At 45.7% G+C, this 16,159-nt stretch overlaps 1 protein-coding gene across 1 annotated transcript; it reads right to left on the bottom strand.

Moving 5' to 3' along the window:
• Positions 1–4,757: 4,757 nt before the first annotated feature.
• On the bottom strand, positions 4,758–16,144 carry AHSA1 (activator of HSP90 ATPase activity 1). Its single transcript, XM_002754157.5, has 9 exons — positions 15,912–16,144; positions 14,371–14,561; positions 11,663–11,745; positions 11,149–11,266; positions 9,439–9,527; positions 8,458–8,586; positions 6,037–6,138; positions 5,748–5,799; positions 4,758–5,153 (listed from the first exon to the last, which is right to left on the bottom strand). The coding sequence occupies exons 1-9, from the start codon at positions 15,989–15,991 to the stop codon at positions 4,981–4,983; spliced, it is 1,017 nt and encodes a 338-aa protein (XP_002754203.1). The 5' UTR covers positions 15,992–16,144; the 3' UTR covers positions 4,758–4,980.
• Positions 16,145–16,159: the final 15 nt, after the last annotated feature.

Here is a 16,159-nt window from a genome sequence, read left to right as displayed (position 1 = left end):
AGGGCAGTGTCTCAGGCCACCAGACGGGAGCTAGGTTCACTCCCTTTCTCTTGTCTGAGGAATTCAATAAGATTAGCATAGGCTATTATTAATTGTTTTGAGACAGGGTCTCCCTTTGTTGCCCAGGCTGGATGCAGTGGCATGATTTCGGTTTGCTGTAACCTCCACCTCCCAGTCTCAAGTGATCCTCGCAACTCAGCCTCCTGAGTAGCAGGGATCATAGGCCCACACCAGCACACCTGGCTCATTTTTTTGTATTTTTGGTGGAGATGGGGTTTCACCATGTTGTTTAGGCTGTTCTCAAACACCTGAGCTCAAGCAATCCACCTGCCTTGGCCTTCCAAAGTGCTGGGATTACAGGCATGAGCCATGGCACCCAGCTCAAGGCTAATTATTTTTCAGCAGAAACTTTCAAAAGTAACAAGATAGAGTAATCCCAGAGGAGTCTACTTTCTAAGGAAACTGCGAATTCCCCTCCTTTCGAATATAACTTCCCTTGGCACTTAAACGTACTGTCTCAATTTAATCTACATCGAATGGTTGTCTATTACCCATACTGAATTTAGCCAACCCCATTTTAAATCTGTAAATTTTAAGTGGCATGCTAAATTGCTACCATGTCAGGCCATAGATGATAGAAACTAAACAAGAGGGGCTGGGGAGGGGTTTGGCTATGAAATCATGTTTATTCAAGCAATGCAAAGGAGAGATACTGCGCAGGTGGCCGCAAGCTACCCAGGAACACCTGGGTGCAAGGAGCAGCACCAGCGGCGGGAGCACTGAGCCTGATGAAGTGGGGGGGGTTTCCCGAGCAGCTGGTATCAGCCCAGAGGAAGCCCATGAAATCAGAGAGGGCCCCTCTGCTCCGTTCTGTTCCAATGTCAGTCACATCACTGGCTTGACCAGCTGTTCTAACTGTCCTGAACAGTTAGTTCATCCATGGCCATGAATCCAGATGAATACCACCATCTGTTTCTACCTTAAGAGCTTCCCCAGCAACCAAGATGGTTTAGGATAGGCAAGGGCCCTAGGATAGGCAAGACTGGTCAGATTGAATTCTTACTAGAGTTTTAGGTAACCAGCAGTATAGAGTCTGCTGACCTCTGTCTCTCGGAAGACAGTGATTAGATCCTTTGCCCCGTTTTCACAAAAGGGACCCAAATGTGCTGCTGTGCAATGAGGTTTTCTTAACATGTTGAGGTGCTTCTCAAAGTGCATCCCTGATACTAGAATTAGCTGGGATATTTATTAAAATATGTTTATGGGCCACACCCCACACCCACTGAGTAAGAATCTCCAGGAGTGGAGTCCACTTTTCTGCATTGTTCTTCCTCTCAGGCATGGAGAGCCCTTAGCCCAAGATATACAGTTTGGACTAAAATTAGCCAGCTTTTCAAAAGAGCATTCTGGCTTAAGGGAAAACACTTGGGCTTTTGAATGGAGTCCACAGGCACTATTTGCTGAATGACACCAGGTGCCAGTGTTTCTGCTTGTATCAAACGCTCTAGCAAAGCACCTGTTATACCCATTTTACAGATAAGGATATTCACCAGGCCGGGCACGGTGGCTCAGGCCTATAATCCCAGCACTTTGGGAGGCTGAGGCGGGTGGATCACGAGGTCAAGAGATCGAGACCATCCTGGTCAACAAGGTGAAACCCCGTCTCTACTAAAAATACAAAAATTAGCTGGGCATGGTGGTGCGCGCCTGTAGTCCCAGCTACTCGGGAGGCTGAGGCAGGAGAATTGCTTGGACCCAGAAGGCGGAGGTAGCGGTGAGCCGAGATCGCGCCATTGCACTCCAGTCTGGGTAACAAGAGCGAAACTCCGTCTCAAAAAAAAAAAAAAAAAAAAAGGATATTCACCCAATTTGTTAAGAAGTGGAACTTTTAGGCTGGGCACGGTGGCTCAAGCCTGTAATCCCAGCACTTTTCGAGGCCGAGGCGGGTGGATCACAAGGTCAAGAGATTGAGACCATCCTGGTCAACATGAAAATACAAAAAATTAGCTGGGCATGGTGGCGCGTGCCTGTAATCCCAGCTACTCAGGAGGCTGAGGCAGGAGAATTGCCTGAACCCACGAGGCAGAGGTTGCGGTGAGCCAAGATCGCGCCATTGCACTCCAGCCTGGGCAATAAGAGCGAAACTCCGTCTCAAAAAAAAAAAAAGAAGTGGAACTTTTACTATTCAAACAAAAGTCCAAGTCCACACTTTTATTTCTAGCTATGCCATTCTGCTTTTTAGGCTCAGATGGCTAGCCAAAATGTTATCAGTAAAACTGCAATGGTAAGAATTGAATAGCCATGTAACAGCAGGCACTTAGCCTGGTGCCTTGAGTTTTGCGAACACATTTGTCATCTTACTTGATTGATTCTAAGTATTCTGGAACTGGTAACTTTACAGCCAGGGGTGTGAAAAGGCTTTTTTAAATTTTTTTTTCGAGATGGAGTCTTGCTTAGTTGCCTAGGCTGGAGTGCAATCAGTGGTGTAATCTTGGCTCACTGCAACCTCTGCCTCCTGGGTTCAAGCAGTTGTCCCACCTCAGCCTCCTGAGTAGCTGGGATTACAGGTGCATGCCACCATGCCCAGCTAATTTTTGTATTTTTAGTAGAGATGGGGTTTCACCATGTTGGCCAGACTGGTCTTGAACTCCTGACCTCAGGTGATTCACCCGCCTCAGCCTCCCACAGTGCTGGGATTACAGGTGTGGCCCACTGCGCCCGGACCAAAAGGCTTTTTTTTTTTTTTTTTTGAGAAAGTCTTGCTCTGTCGCCCAGGCTGGATTGCAGTGGCTTGGTCTTGGCTCACTACAACCTCCATCCCCCAGGTTCAAGCAATTCTCCTGCCTCAGCCTCCTGAGTAGCTGGGATTACAGGTGCCTGCCACCACGTTCTAATTTCTGTATTTGTAGTAGAAACAGGGTTTCACCACATTGGCCAGGCTGGTCTTGAACTCCTGATCTCAAGTGATCTGCCTGCCTCAGCCTCCGAAAGTGCTGGGATTACAAGTGTGAGCCACCGTGCCCAGCCAAAGGCTCCTTTTTAATGTTCTCTGTGTTAGTAGCAGGAGTCTGTTAGGAAGGGTCTGTTGATTTGATTCAAGCTAGAGTCCAGGTTCTTCATCAAAAGGCATCATTTTGGACCCCTAGGAGGCGGATGTAATGTGAAATTGGATGTGGATTAGTTCAGCCCAGCACTCTTCTGAGTAATTCAAGCCAAAAATGGCTTTGGGGTGTCTAAATGATCCAGATCTGAACTCTTGATTCCTGCTTTAGCCAGTTTTAGCCTGCAAGGTCTGGCTGTCACCGACTAAAAGAGGCAAAATATAGATGAAGGAAATAGCTGTAGCTGCAGGAGGTAATGTCTGGCTTAGAGGGCACTGACTCACGCTGGGGTACAGGAAGTCAGGGCAAGGCTTGCCCAGGAGTGACTCTACCTGTTGAGGTGCTGTTTTCTCTTCCTGCATTGTGGCAGTCTGAACCCACTGTATCCCCAACACTTGGCTCGTGGTCAGTGCCCAGCCAACTTAATGGTACCACATACTGTTAAATAGAGTTTCCTGAGCATGGGCTCTGCAGTTATGGTCCTTGTTACAGATCGCCAGTCTGCTTAATATTAATTGTTGGATCTAGGTGTTAAGAAATCCAGGCTGGGCACAGTGGCTCACGCCTGTAATCCCAGCACTTTGGGAGGCCGAGGCAGACGGATCACCTGATGTCAGCAGTTTGAGACCATCCTGGCCAACATGGTAAAACCCTGTCTTTACTAAAATACAAAAATTAGCTGAACGTGGTGACACACGCTTGTAATTCCAGCTACTTGGGAGGCTGAGGCAGGAGAATCGCTTGAACCGGAACACGGAGGTTGCAGTGAGCTGAGATTGCACCACTATACTCTAGCCCAGGTGACAGAGCGAGACTCCGTCTCAAAAAAAAAAAAAAAAAAAAAAAAAAAACCACAAGACTTACCTGTGGCAAATATGTATTTTCTTGGGACAGAGTCCTACTCTGTCACCCAGGCTTGAATGCAGTGGTTCGATCTCAGCTTACACCTCCTGGGCTCAAGCAATTCTCGTGCCTCAGCCTCCCAAGTAGCTGGGATTTCAGGCGTAAGCCACCACATTCAAACTCCTGGCCTCCAGTGATCTACCTGCCTCTGCCTACTAAAGCACTGGGATTATAGGCCTGAGCCACTGCACCTGACTATATGTAAAATACATGTATTTAAAAGGCAAGGCTTAAGTTCTTGAAGAACAAATGACAACAGTATCTACTTCATAAGAATATGAGGGAGTGGGGGAGAGAAGGAGGAAAAAAAAAAAAGATGGGAGATTAAATGAGTTAATGCAAGCAAACCGTGCAGTGTCTGGTACTCAGTAACTGCAATATAACAAGCTGTCACAAGTTAGGAATCTCCCATCTTCTCATATCCCAAACCAGCACCTGGTGATCATTTACTTTTGCAAGAGGGTAAGAGGCCATGGGCAGTGCAAAGTCGGGGAAGTTGGAAGTTGCCTGCACTGGCAGTAGAGGCATAGTGTTAGCACTCTGTACCCAAGTACCAACCCTCCCTACTTTTATGGGTAAAAAGGGAGAAACTTTTTACCAGTAAGAAAGAAAGACTAGCTCAGGAATGCCTGGTACTGAGAAGCTTAACCCAGAATAGAGACAAGGCCGTCCACCCCGTCCTTTTTTTGAATTCAAAACCTTCAAGGGAGCTTGAATACCAGCCACCCAATCAACACAGGTTCCACACATGCATGTTTTTTAAATTACGTTTATTTAGCATATGTACACATAAAAGAGAAATTGCCCTCTGAACCCACCCAGCAGAAAACATGCACAAACCCAAGGTATATGTGGAGGGGAGGGGCCCCGGCCCCAAGTTAGCGGCTAGGACGATGCAATCCTGTGAGTCGCAAGCCCCAGTCAGGAGACGGCTGGACTGAAGTGTCCGGCAGGCTAGAGTCCCCTGCCGCTGGCCCTAAAATAAGCGTGCGCCATAGCCAAAGGTCTGTTTAATGCCGTCAAAGTAGTACCGCTGCCAGCCCTGCCGCGTCCGCTCTTCCTCAGGAGCAGGGATGCCTCGACCTTCCATGCACAGCTCAGTCTCTCCATTCTTGTCGATGAAGGTCAAGGTGATGGTGGCAAAGTGCCCTAGGGAAAGGCAGAGGGGATGGAGGTTTCAGATGTAGGGTTTCCATCTGGGTGGGTTTAAGACTAGGGCAACCTGGCCAGGCCTGGTAGCTCATGCCTGTAAATCCCAGCACTTTGGGAGGCTCAGGGGGGTGGATCACCAGAGACCAGGAGTTTGAGATCAGCCTGGCCAACATGGTGAAACCTGTTTCTATTAAAATTAGCTGGGCATGGTGGCAGGCGCCTGTAATCCCAGCTTCTTGGGCAACCTGTAATCCCAGCACTTTAGGAGACTGAGGTGGGAGAGTCACTTGAGCCCAGGAGTTCAAAACCAGCCTGGGCAACATAGTGGGACCCCATCTCTACAAAAAAAGTTAAAAAAAAAAAAAAAAAAAAAAAGCTGGGTGTGGTGGCACATGTAGTCTCTCAGCTACTTGGGAAGCTGAAGCAGGAAGATTGTTTGTGTCTGTGAGGTTAAGGCTGCAGTTAGCTGTGATTATGCCACTGTACTCTAGTCTGGGTGACAGTGAAACCCTGTTTAAAAGAAAAAAAACTACAGCAAAGAGAAAGCAGTTCTGGGGGTAATGGCAATTGGCAATAAATATGTTTACTTACCCTCTGGCCAAGATTTAAACCTCCACTTCATCACAATATGTTTCTCAGGGACCTAAAATAATCAAACAGCTCTGTCTATATTATATACTACAATATGCCCAATCATAGAGAGCATCGGTCATCTGCCCTTTGTACGGAGTCTACCATCTGTGCAATTAAAAACAAAATGTTTTATTAACCAAAGAGATTAAAGCCTTAAATTTTACCTATTGAGTTGAGAAAAAGAGAAATGTCACTCATTTGACCAGACAGAGGCTATGACCCGAGTATAGGGCCAACAGGTACTCACCAGATCAGTAAATTCCCCAGAGACGTTGCCATCTACCATGTGAAACTTTCCACCTTTGTCTGCTTCTAATGTTGCAGAAGCATGGGTAAAGGCCTGTACCAGCTGCAGAAAAAAAAAAAAGAGGCAGAAGATACATGCCTTTCAGTGGGACCCAGGGACAAATGCCAGCTGAAGGGTGCATGCCTTAACTCTTTCCCTCTATTCTGTTTTTCTACCAATCAGGACTTGACTTCAGGAATTCTTTCTGATTCAATGATGCCATTACTTTGTACCCATTTACTTTTCTTTCTTTTTTTTTGAGACAAAGTCTCACACTATTGCCTGGGCTGCAGTGCAATGGCATGATCTCAGCTCACTGCAACCTCCACCTCCTGGGTTCAAGCAATTCTGCTGCCTCAGCCTCCTAAGTAGCTGGAATTACAGGCACCCACCACCACGCCCGGCTAATTTTTTGTATTTTTAGTAGAGACGGGGTTTCACCATGTTGACCAGGCTGGTCTCAAACTCCTGACCTCATGATCCCCCGCCTTGGCCTCCCAGAATGCTGGGATTACAGGTGTGAGCCACTGTGCCCGGCCTACTTTACTTTTATTTATTTGAAATAGTAGATATGAGAATGAGTTTATGAAAGAAAATTCTCAAATAAATGTTCGAGACTTCAATTACCATTTCTGAGAACATGTCCCAAAGTAAAACTATTCCATATATCTTTATTTTTTTTTTTGAGATGGGTCTTGCTCTGTTGCCCAGACTGAAGTGCAGTGGCATGACCATGGCTCACTGTAGCCCCAACCACTTGGCTTCGGCGATTCTCCCACCTCAGGCTCCCGAGGAGCTGGGACTACAGGTGTATACCAGCACAGCCAGTTAATTTTTGTATTTTTTTGTAGAGACATGGCTTCACTATGTTGGCCAGGCTGGTCACAAACTCCTGGGCCCAAGTAATTCAACTGCCTCAGCCTCCCAAAGTTCTGGGATTAGAGGTGGGAGCCACTGTGCCTGGCCTACTCCATATATATTGAATCAGTATCATTTTGCTATGTTAGATTACCCAGTAGTGCCACTTTTACCTTTAAAAAATCTATTTTTTTAAAGTAGGTAATACAAATACACGGTACAAAAGAATACATGGTTAAACATGTCAGTAATCCTCCCATACAAAAGTATTGTAAAACTGAAAACTTTAGCTAGGTTGGAAGCAGAGATTCAACTGCAGTCTATGTTAGCTAAATTCAATTCAAATGAAGACTACAGTTGTGCTCCTAAGTCCTTCAAGGCAGCAGGCACACAGAGGAACAGAACCAAGTGAGCCATCAGAGGCAATCGTCAGCACAGCCAGGTCATAACACATCTCTGGAGTCAACGAAGGTAACTTTCTAAAGTACAGTATAATATTGTTTATATACATCTTTTCAAATTTCTAGAAAACCCAGTCCATTTCATTGCTTCTCCAGTTCTTGCTTTTCTAAGGGGGACAGAATTATCACGAGAGTATTTTGGGTGCAGGCACACAGACATATTAACACCAATATACTACATGGTACCTCTTAATTTATGACTGTATTTACGTTTTTATTTAAAAAACAAGATCTTGAAATTTTGTCCCAGAGTATGTGGGAAATTCCACATATCCCACCCGCTTTTGCTATCAGATAATAAAGCTGAATACAGTCATGTTTCTCAACTCCACACTGTAGCAACAGAATGGCACAAGTCAGCTGTGCAACAGAAAGAAGCCAGGAATTCTGTGCTACAGCATAACCAGGAATGGGCATTCGCTTTCCTAGTAAGATTCACTCAGTCTCCCGACTTATATGACTCAGAACTAGAACAGGCATGGTAGTGTGCACCTGTAGTCCCAGCTATTCAGGAGGCTGAGGAAGGAGGATCACCTAAGCCCAAGAGTTCAAGGCTAGCCTGGGCAACATAGCAAGACCAGGTCTTTTGTTTTTAAAATAAATAAATATGGCTGGGTACAGTGGCTCGTACCTATAATCACAGCACTTTGGGAGGCTGAGGCGGGCAGATTACTTGAGGTCAGAAGTTTGAGACCAGCCTGGCCAACATGGTGAAACCCCATCTGTACTAAAAAATAAAAAAATTAGCTGGACGTGGTGGCAGGTGCCTATAGTATCAGCTATTCAGGAGGCCGAGGCAGGAGAATCACTTGAACCCAGGAAGCAGAGGATGCAGTGAGCCAAGATCATGCCACTGCACTCCAGCCTAGGCAGGTGACGGAGCGAGACTCCATCTCAAAAAAAAAAAAAAAAAATTAGAGAGGGAAGGAAAATCCACTTTGATGAAGGCCTCATGGCTCCAGTTGTGAGTACCTCTTCTGCACACTGCTGAGGGGATAGGCCCCTACCTCAAGTCACCTAGAAGGGCAGATGGCATGAGGCATGAAGCATAAGACTTACTTACCTCTTGGGTGGTAAACACTCTATAGAGCTCCTCTGGTGACGTCAGGAAGGTTTCCCTAAGAGTGATCTTACAAGTGGGGATTTTGACTCCAACAGGTCTGGCCTGGGTTTTTGAAGGAGCAGGCTTAGCCTGTGAAAGTCATAGTGAAAATGATCAGTACAGACTAATGATACAACCTCAATCAACGTGGCTTCAGAGACAGTCATATCATTCATTCTCACAAAATTTTTCCCTTCCAAGGCTAATTATTCCAAGGGGTTAAAGGGAATTTGAGTGTGTGTTTCAGTCATGAGGGTCATGTTTCTGGAAACATCCTCAATTCCCAGTAAAAATAACCACTCTACAAGGAAGACCCTGACAGCCAAAGAACAAATCAAATCATTGAGATATTTTTGAAGAGATCAGTGTAATTCTCAGTTTCAATGCTTAAATAGCTGGAAGCAGTTTTCTCCCCACTTCCAGGATATCTACTTCACTATGCTGGCAAAAGAGCAAGAGGGCTCTAAACCAAGTGCTGAGCCTGAACCATAAAGTTCCATCTCTAGATAAAGTACTTCCTCATCCTGCAAATGGGGGAGATGGGGTGAAGACAGGATGTAACTTCATTTCTTGATGGGACCTCTAATATCAAAGTATAAAATATCAACACTCCAATTAGAAATAATACTGAAGACCTATATAGGTGAAGACCATCCTTTGTTCATAACCTCCTAATTTGGTGCTAAATGTAATCAAGAGTCTGACTTTTAATTGTCTGAGAGCTTCTACTTGCTCTAGGGGTCTGCAATAAATGAATTAAAACCAGGTTAAAGATGGGTAAACGAATACATATTACAGGCACTCTAAAAAAGCACCATGAGCAGATCATAGGCTGCTCTGGCTTCGAGGTTAGGGACACAGAGCTGGTATGTGGAATGAAGGAGGAGGCAATCTCTCAAGTTCCTTTGCAGACAGTCTCCCATCCCAGGGAAAACCATTTACCTTGCGCTCCTCAGTTTTCAGTGCTGGCTGCCCCAGTGGGTCTACTGACTCTCCATTCATTGTAGGTAAGATCATGCCCTGGGTAAACTCTGAAAAGATAAAATCCCAGCTCATGGAAGTTATTTCTTAGTAGCTGAGATTTCATTACAGCTTGACAAACACAGCCATCCTATCACAGATTGAGGTTATGACCAGAAAAGGAAAAGGGTATTTTTACATCTTTACCTTTGGTCTATGCCAGACTGGTATCTGGGTATATGCTATAGAACATAGTGTGTTCACTGGGACTACCATTAAAACTTATCCTCCTGACTCAACTAGGAGCATTACAGCATATTAAATGCATGTGAGGTCTAATATGGGAAGGAAGCCAGTGAATGCCATGGCACTTCAATGACTTCAAGAATGGGTAATCTACCCAGCACATCCATGGATGCATGGTTAGTGCCTTTCCTCCACTCTGCCTTACCTCTGTTGAAAAGCCACAACTAGTTACGGCACTGGAGTACCAGTCCTCCCCAAAAAGGTGTCTATCACCTTCTGTGCTGGTTCACTTTGATGGTTATTATACATACTCCAACACCAAGATCAGAACATACTAGCAGAAATGAAATCCCAGGGAAAACCTGAGCTGACGTCTATTCTAACCATCTAAATATCCCTGGAGAATGAACAGCAAAGATAGTCCACACTGTATTCAAGTAATGAGTCCAGAAATACCAAGTCTTTAGATTAGTGCTATTAGAAATATAATGTGAGCCTCAAATATAATTTTAAATATTCTAGTAGACACATTAAAAAGTTAAATGAAACAAGTGAAATTAACTTTAATAGGATATTTAACCTAATATATCATATTATCATTTGTCTTCAATATTAAAAAATTATTGGGGTAATTTCTTTGTACAAGTCTTTGAAATCCATAGTGTATTTTTTTTTTTGAGACAGAGTTTTGCTCTTGTTGCCCAGGCTGGAGTGCAATGGTGTAATCTCGGCTCACTGCAACCTCTGCCTCAGCCTCCTGAGTAGCTGGGATTACAGGTATGCGCCACCACACCTGGGTTCCCCATGTTGGTCAGACTGGTCTCAAACTCCAAACTTAGGCGATCCGCCTGCCTCGGCCTTCCAAAGTGCTGGGATTACAGGCGTGAGCCACTGCGCCTAGCCCATGGTGTATTTTATACTCACAGCACATCTCTCGTGATTTTTGGTCACTCAGGCTGAAGTGCAGTGGCATGATCTCAGCTCAGTGCAACCTCCCCACCTCCTGGGCTCAAGCCACGCTCCCACCTCAGCCTCCTAAGTAGCTGGGATTCCAGGCGCGCACCACCACATCCAGCTACTTTTTGTATTTTTTGTAGAGACAGGGTTTTGCCATGTTGCCCAGGCTAGTCTCGAATTCCTGCGCTCAGGCAATCAGCCCACCTCAGCCTCCAACAATGCTGCGATTACAAGCGTAAGCCACCACGCCTGACCCTCACAGCACATCTCAGTTTGGTCTAGCCGTATCTCAAATGCTCAACCGTAAATATTGGACACAGCTCCAGATCTCTCCCTTACTCAGAGCTTATGGACTGACTTTAAGATGAAATAAGCCCCCTCCCCCAAATCTTTACCCATTTGTCAAAGAAAAGACTGTCCAGGCCCTTAACGAGAGTCTAACAGGTGGAAACTACCTCCTCAAGGCATACAGAACTACTCAAGGGATACCTGTTTTGAGAGTGCTGATGTAAATTCCCATTGCTTCTCTTAGAAGTTTCACCCCTTCTTCTTTCATTAAGGCCACGAGATTTGTGTCAGGCTCATCTTTGGCAAGGCTCACACTAATCTGAGTGAAAGATGAGAAGTAGGTGGTAAATAACTTGAGGGGCACCCTCATTATGGAATGTGGGGGTTGAGCAATCAGGTAACTGCTGACATTTCCAAAGGAAATACATGAGGAATGCAGTATTCATACAATCCCCATTAATGTTCCTTCTTGAGTCCTCTTTGGCAAGTGGCTAATGTTAGTTAGAACCCATGTCACTAGCTACAGTGAAGAAATTAAAGTGCAAACTGCTCTGGAAATTTCCAATGGCACTATATGCCTAGAAAATTATATGCAGACTAGGGTTCTGAATGCTTGGACCAAACCTGGGCTATAAATCCTGAATGACAGGTCACTTTTCTCATGTGAGAATAAAAGGATATAGAGGACGCAGATTAGGAGTTAGGAAGCACAAACCTCCACTTCATCCACGCTGTTTTCATCAGACAAATTGGGGATCTCCACATGTCCTTTGCACTGTACTCCTGACTTAGAAGTACCTGTCAAAAGCAATGCAATATCATTAGTCCACTCCTATGCAGGAAAGGTCTCTGCTCCAGGGTCCCAGTGCTACCTCACTTCTGCTGCTTTTGGATGGCTGAACTGATCCTCTTTATTCTGAGAATGCCACATGCCAGATGTAATCAACACCCCCCATCCCCCAAAAGAAATGTCTTTCCTCACCAGGTTACTGGAAACCAACTATGTTATTACAATGTGAGACAAAGAGCTACAGATTTGGTACTAGCATGAGTTACACCATGAGAACTTGGGTCAAAAGCCAGTAGTTCTGCTAGAATACTTGTTTTGAAAATATCAATTTCAATGCAACTGAAATGTTAGGGAACAGTTTGATTATAATGAGAAGTTCACGTTTGCCTATACGTGACTCCATCCATAAGAAACAGTAGGTGAATATGGAAAATCTGACCCAGCTAGAAAGGACACATAAAACACACACATCTCAAACACCTATCTGCCAACAACTTCGGTTTACAGCGTGTGTTGCGAGCCATAACCATCTTCATTTAGTGTAATATTCCTTCTGATTGTAAATGACTCTTCTTCTACCATTCCACAGTAGTCCTCAAGCTGCAACCCTTCTGATGCCACCTTCTTTTTTTCCTTACTGAAACAGAGTCTTGCTGTCACTCAGGCTGGAGTGCAGTGGCACGATCTGGCTCACTATAACCTCTGCCTCCCAGATTCAAGCAATTCTTCTGCCTCAGCCTCCGAGTAGGTGGGATTTCAGGAGCGTGCCACCACACCCGGCTAATTTTTGTATTTTTTAGTAGAGACGGGTTTCACCCTGTTGGCCAGGCTTGTCTTGAATTCTTGACCTTGGGATCAACCTGCCTTGGCCTCCCAAAGTGCTGGGATTACAGGCGTGAGCCCCCATGCCTGGCCTTGATGCCCACTTTCACAAATAAACTTCAGGTCTTTTTCACGATAAAGCACCATATTTATTGTAGTACTTATCTATTTCTTACCACTTAATGTGTGCAAAACTATGCTCCCAATTTTTAGTCCCCATATTTTAAAAAAAGTGTCACTGATTAAATTTTGGAGTGTTGTGTCCCTATTGCCACCTTCCCTGTAAGCCCTGTGGATTTGGTTGAGCAATTTTGCGTAGCACAGTGATTTCTAGGGATACTTACATTGAGCTATAGTAGAAGTGACTGTATTTCAAAATTAATCAACATTTACCTTCACTTCTCTAGACCTTAGTTTCTCAAGCTACAAAAAGGGGTCAAGGTGCGGTGGCTCACACCTGTAATCCCAGGACTTTGTGAGGCTGAGGCGGGTGGATCACCTGAGGTCACAACTGCAAGACACGCCTGGCCAGCATGATGAAACCTCATCTCTACTAAAAATACAAAATTAGCTAGGTGTGGTGGTAGGTGCCTGTAATCCCAGCTACTCAGGAGGCTGAGGCAGAAGAACTGCTTGAATCCAGGAGGCAGAGGTCGCAGCAGTGAGCCCAGATTGCACCACTGCCCTCCAGCATGGGTGACAAGAGCAAAACTGCCTCCCCGCCACTCACACACAAAAAAGTGGGGGAGTCTGAGCAAGATGACACCAAAGATTCCTTCCATACTACTATGCTTCAAGTGTACTTTAAAAACAAATTAACAAAAATCATGAACAGATAGATCTACTTTTACCCTTCTTTTTTTTTTTTTTTTGGAGACAGAGTTTCGCTCCTGTTACCCAGGCTGGAGTGCAATGGCGCGATCTCAGCTCACCGCAACCTCCGCCTCCTGGGTTCAGGCAATTCTCCTGACTCAGCCTCCCGAGTAGCTGGAATTACAGGCACGCGCCATCATGCCCAGCTAATTTTTGTATTTTTAGTAGAGATGGGGTTTCACCATGTTGACCAGAATGGTCTTGATATCTTGACCTCGTGATCTACCCACCTCGGCCTCCCAAAGTGCTGGGATTACAGGCGTGAGCCACCGCGCCCAACCTCACCCTTCTTTATGATGGGACTATTCACTTTGGAAATGTTTACCAAAGCAGTTTTCATGCTCCTCCCCACACACAGACAGTGGCTATCTCATGCTCCTTCAGCTTTAGTGCCTTTCTACATTCAGGATCCCAACAGTCAGGACTGTTTAAAAAAGGCATACGTATGACCTTAATTTTTTCCTAACGTCATACAGAAGGGATGTAAAACTAGAAGATAAATAAAATAGCCCCAAATTACTGTCACACACAGGCTTCATTAGTGCAGTGGCTTAATGAGTTAGATTCACATTGGAGAGAATAGAAAAAAGATCAAGACCAAAAAACCCCCCTTTCTTCCTTTTAAATCACTCACAAGATATTACATAGTCTGAAGAAATATCATCTTAGGTGTCCCAACACAGACCAAGGCCCAAAGATGCAGTGGCCCAGCCACTTCATGGGTGGGACTTAATGAGACCCAAAGAGAGGAAATCCATTTAGTATCCCACAATGGCAGAGAAATTTCGGTACCCAACACTGCTTTACACAGGACTCAAAAGCAGCAACATCTGCCTTCTCCCTTCAACGTTTGTAACTCCTCAAAACTGTTCTCTCCCGCTACTTAGCAGGTTAAATGAAACACAGTTAATCTCTCCGACAGCCCAGCTTAGATTTACCTGTCCAGTTTAGTTTGATGCTCCATTCATAAAAGAAGATGAGTTTGCCTTTGCGATTGTTAATGGATGCCTCTCCATCAAGCTTGCTCACTTCTGTCACCTCACACTTGCCTTCCTCACTTTGAACCCTCACTGCCAGGAACAGTGTTTTCAGCTTTTCTGTGGACCAATTTGAAGCATCTCTCTCCGTCCTGCAAAGCAGAAACAAAGCTGTGAACCAGTAGTCAAATGGAGGACATGCTGCTCTCTCCAAGAGAGAAGGTTAAAGGAGGCCTGAGCAATAGTTTGAAAAGAACACAAAAACTCCTAGTTCCACTCCAGTATGTCCACAAACATGTCACCCTCTTTCAGGAAGATAAGGGGTTGCACGTTGTCAACAAAGACAACCGCTGTAGAGAATGGTATAAACTCAGTGGAAAATTATGCTCTCCTTTCTCAGCATGATAGTGCTGGGGAATACGCGACACTTTTAACATGGCGCCCCCATTTGACCAAGTGGAAAACTGCACAGATTGCTGAGATCAGGAACACAGACTGGACCAAGAAGAGAGTACTTAGCTAAAAGGCCCAGAAAGGATTAAACTAATAACCTTGACCTCACTGGCACAGTGTTGTGACCTATCAGATTCGAACTTGTATTATAAACTTCCTACACACTCGCTTCCACCTAGATGTTCACAAAAACGTTAAGTCCAGGGCTTCAAAACAAACACAACACAAAAATTAGGTCAAGTACTCTGTATGTTAAGCAGAGAACACAAAGTGAGATATGGAGAAGAAACATCACTATCTACCTTTACCTTCCTACTTATCAACTATTAGAGAAAATGACAGCAAAAAAGCCGCAACAAAGTAACAATACAATAAAAACATTACGAACAAAGTTCAATGGAAATCAGACATAAAGAAACATTACTTTGGGAAGATTTCATGAAGCAGGGTAGTATTTTAAGAACAGTTAGGTTACAAAACTGTGGCTGCTCGGCAACCTGGAGTTCCAAAACACCCAACCTGATAGTTCCGGGTAAGAGGCCGCAGGTTCACTGAGCTCTGAGCACCTGCACAACACGTTCTTAAAACTCCCGCGGGACTACGGCAGCGGTCTCCTATGAATGACTTTTCATTTCACTGCAGGCCGCAAAATAGGGATTACAGACCCCCGGCCTTAGGCCTTTCACAGCAATCTCCCAACACAATCGAAGGAGGTTCTAGTCTCAATGACTCCTCTGGCCACGTGTAGTAAGCACTTCCCTGCTCCGGCTGGAGGCAGTAACCAGGGAGTTATCTCCCAGTCACTCTGACACCCCTCCTCTGGGGCGCAGCCCTCCACGTCCACTTCCCTCCCCTCAAGCACTGAGAAGGTAGCCTGGGAGCGGAGACGCCTGCGGCTACGGACCCCTGCCACAGCAAAGACCCACCCCCACCTCCGGGCAGGGCTACCTCAGCCCCAACCAGCTCTGTCTGGGCCAAGATTCCAGGAACCCTGAAACGCTGGCCCGGCCGCAGTATTCTAAGGGCCGGCCTGCTTTGCTGGCCCTCACCAGTGCCAGTTGTTGACGTTGGTGGCGTCCGCCCGCTCCTCCACGATCCAGCGTGGGTCTCCCTCACCCCACTTGGCCATCGGCTCTCCTATCGCGGCGCCACCAGCTCCGGAGCAGCCGCAGCCACAGCCTCAGGACCGCTTAGTGCCAGCCGCCCGGCAGCGCCTGGAAACTACTAGAAGCGGCCGCAAACACCTCCTGGCTTGCTTTTCCCCCCACCCCCTCCCCTCCTTAACTTCCGGCTCCTC

Source organism: Callithrix jacchus, chromosome 8, assembly GCF_049354715.1.
Source record: "Callithrix jacchus isolate 240 chromosome 8, calJac240_pri, whole genome shotgun sequence".
NCBI lineage: Eukaryota > Metazoa > Chordata > Mammalia > Primates > Cebidae > Callithrix > Callithrix jacchus.
This window is presented reverse-complemented; position numbering and strand designations above follow the sequence as displayed.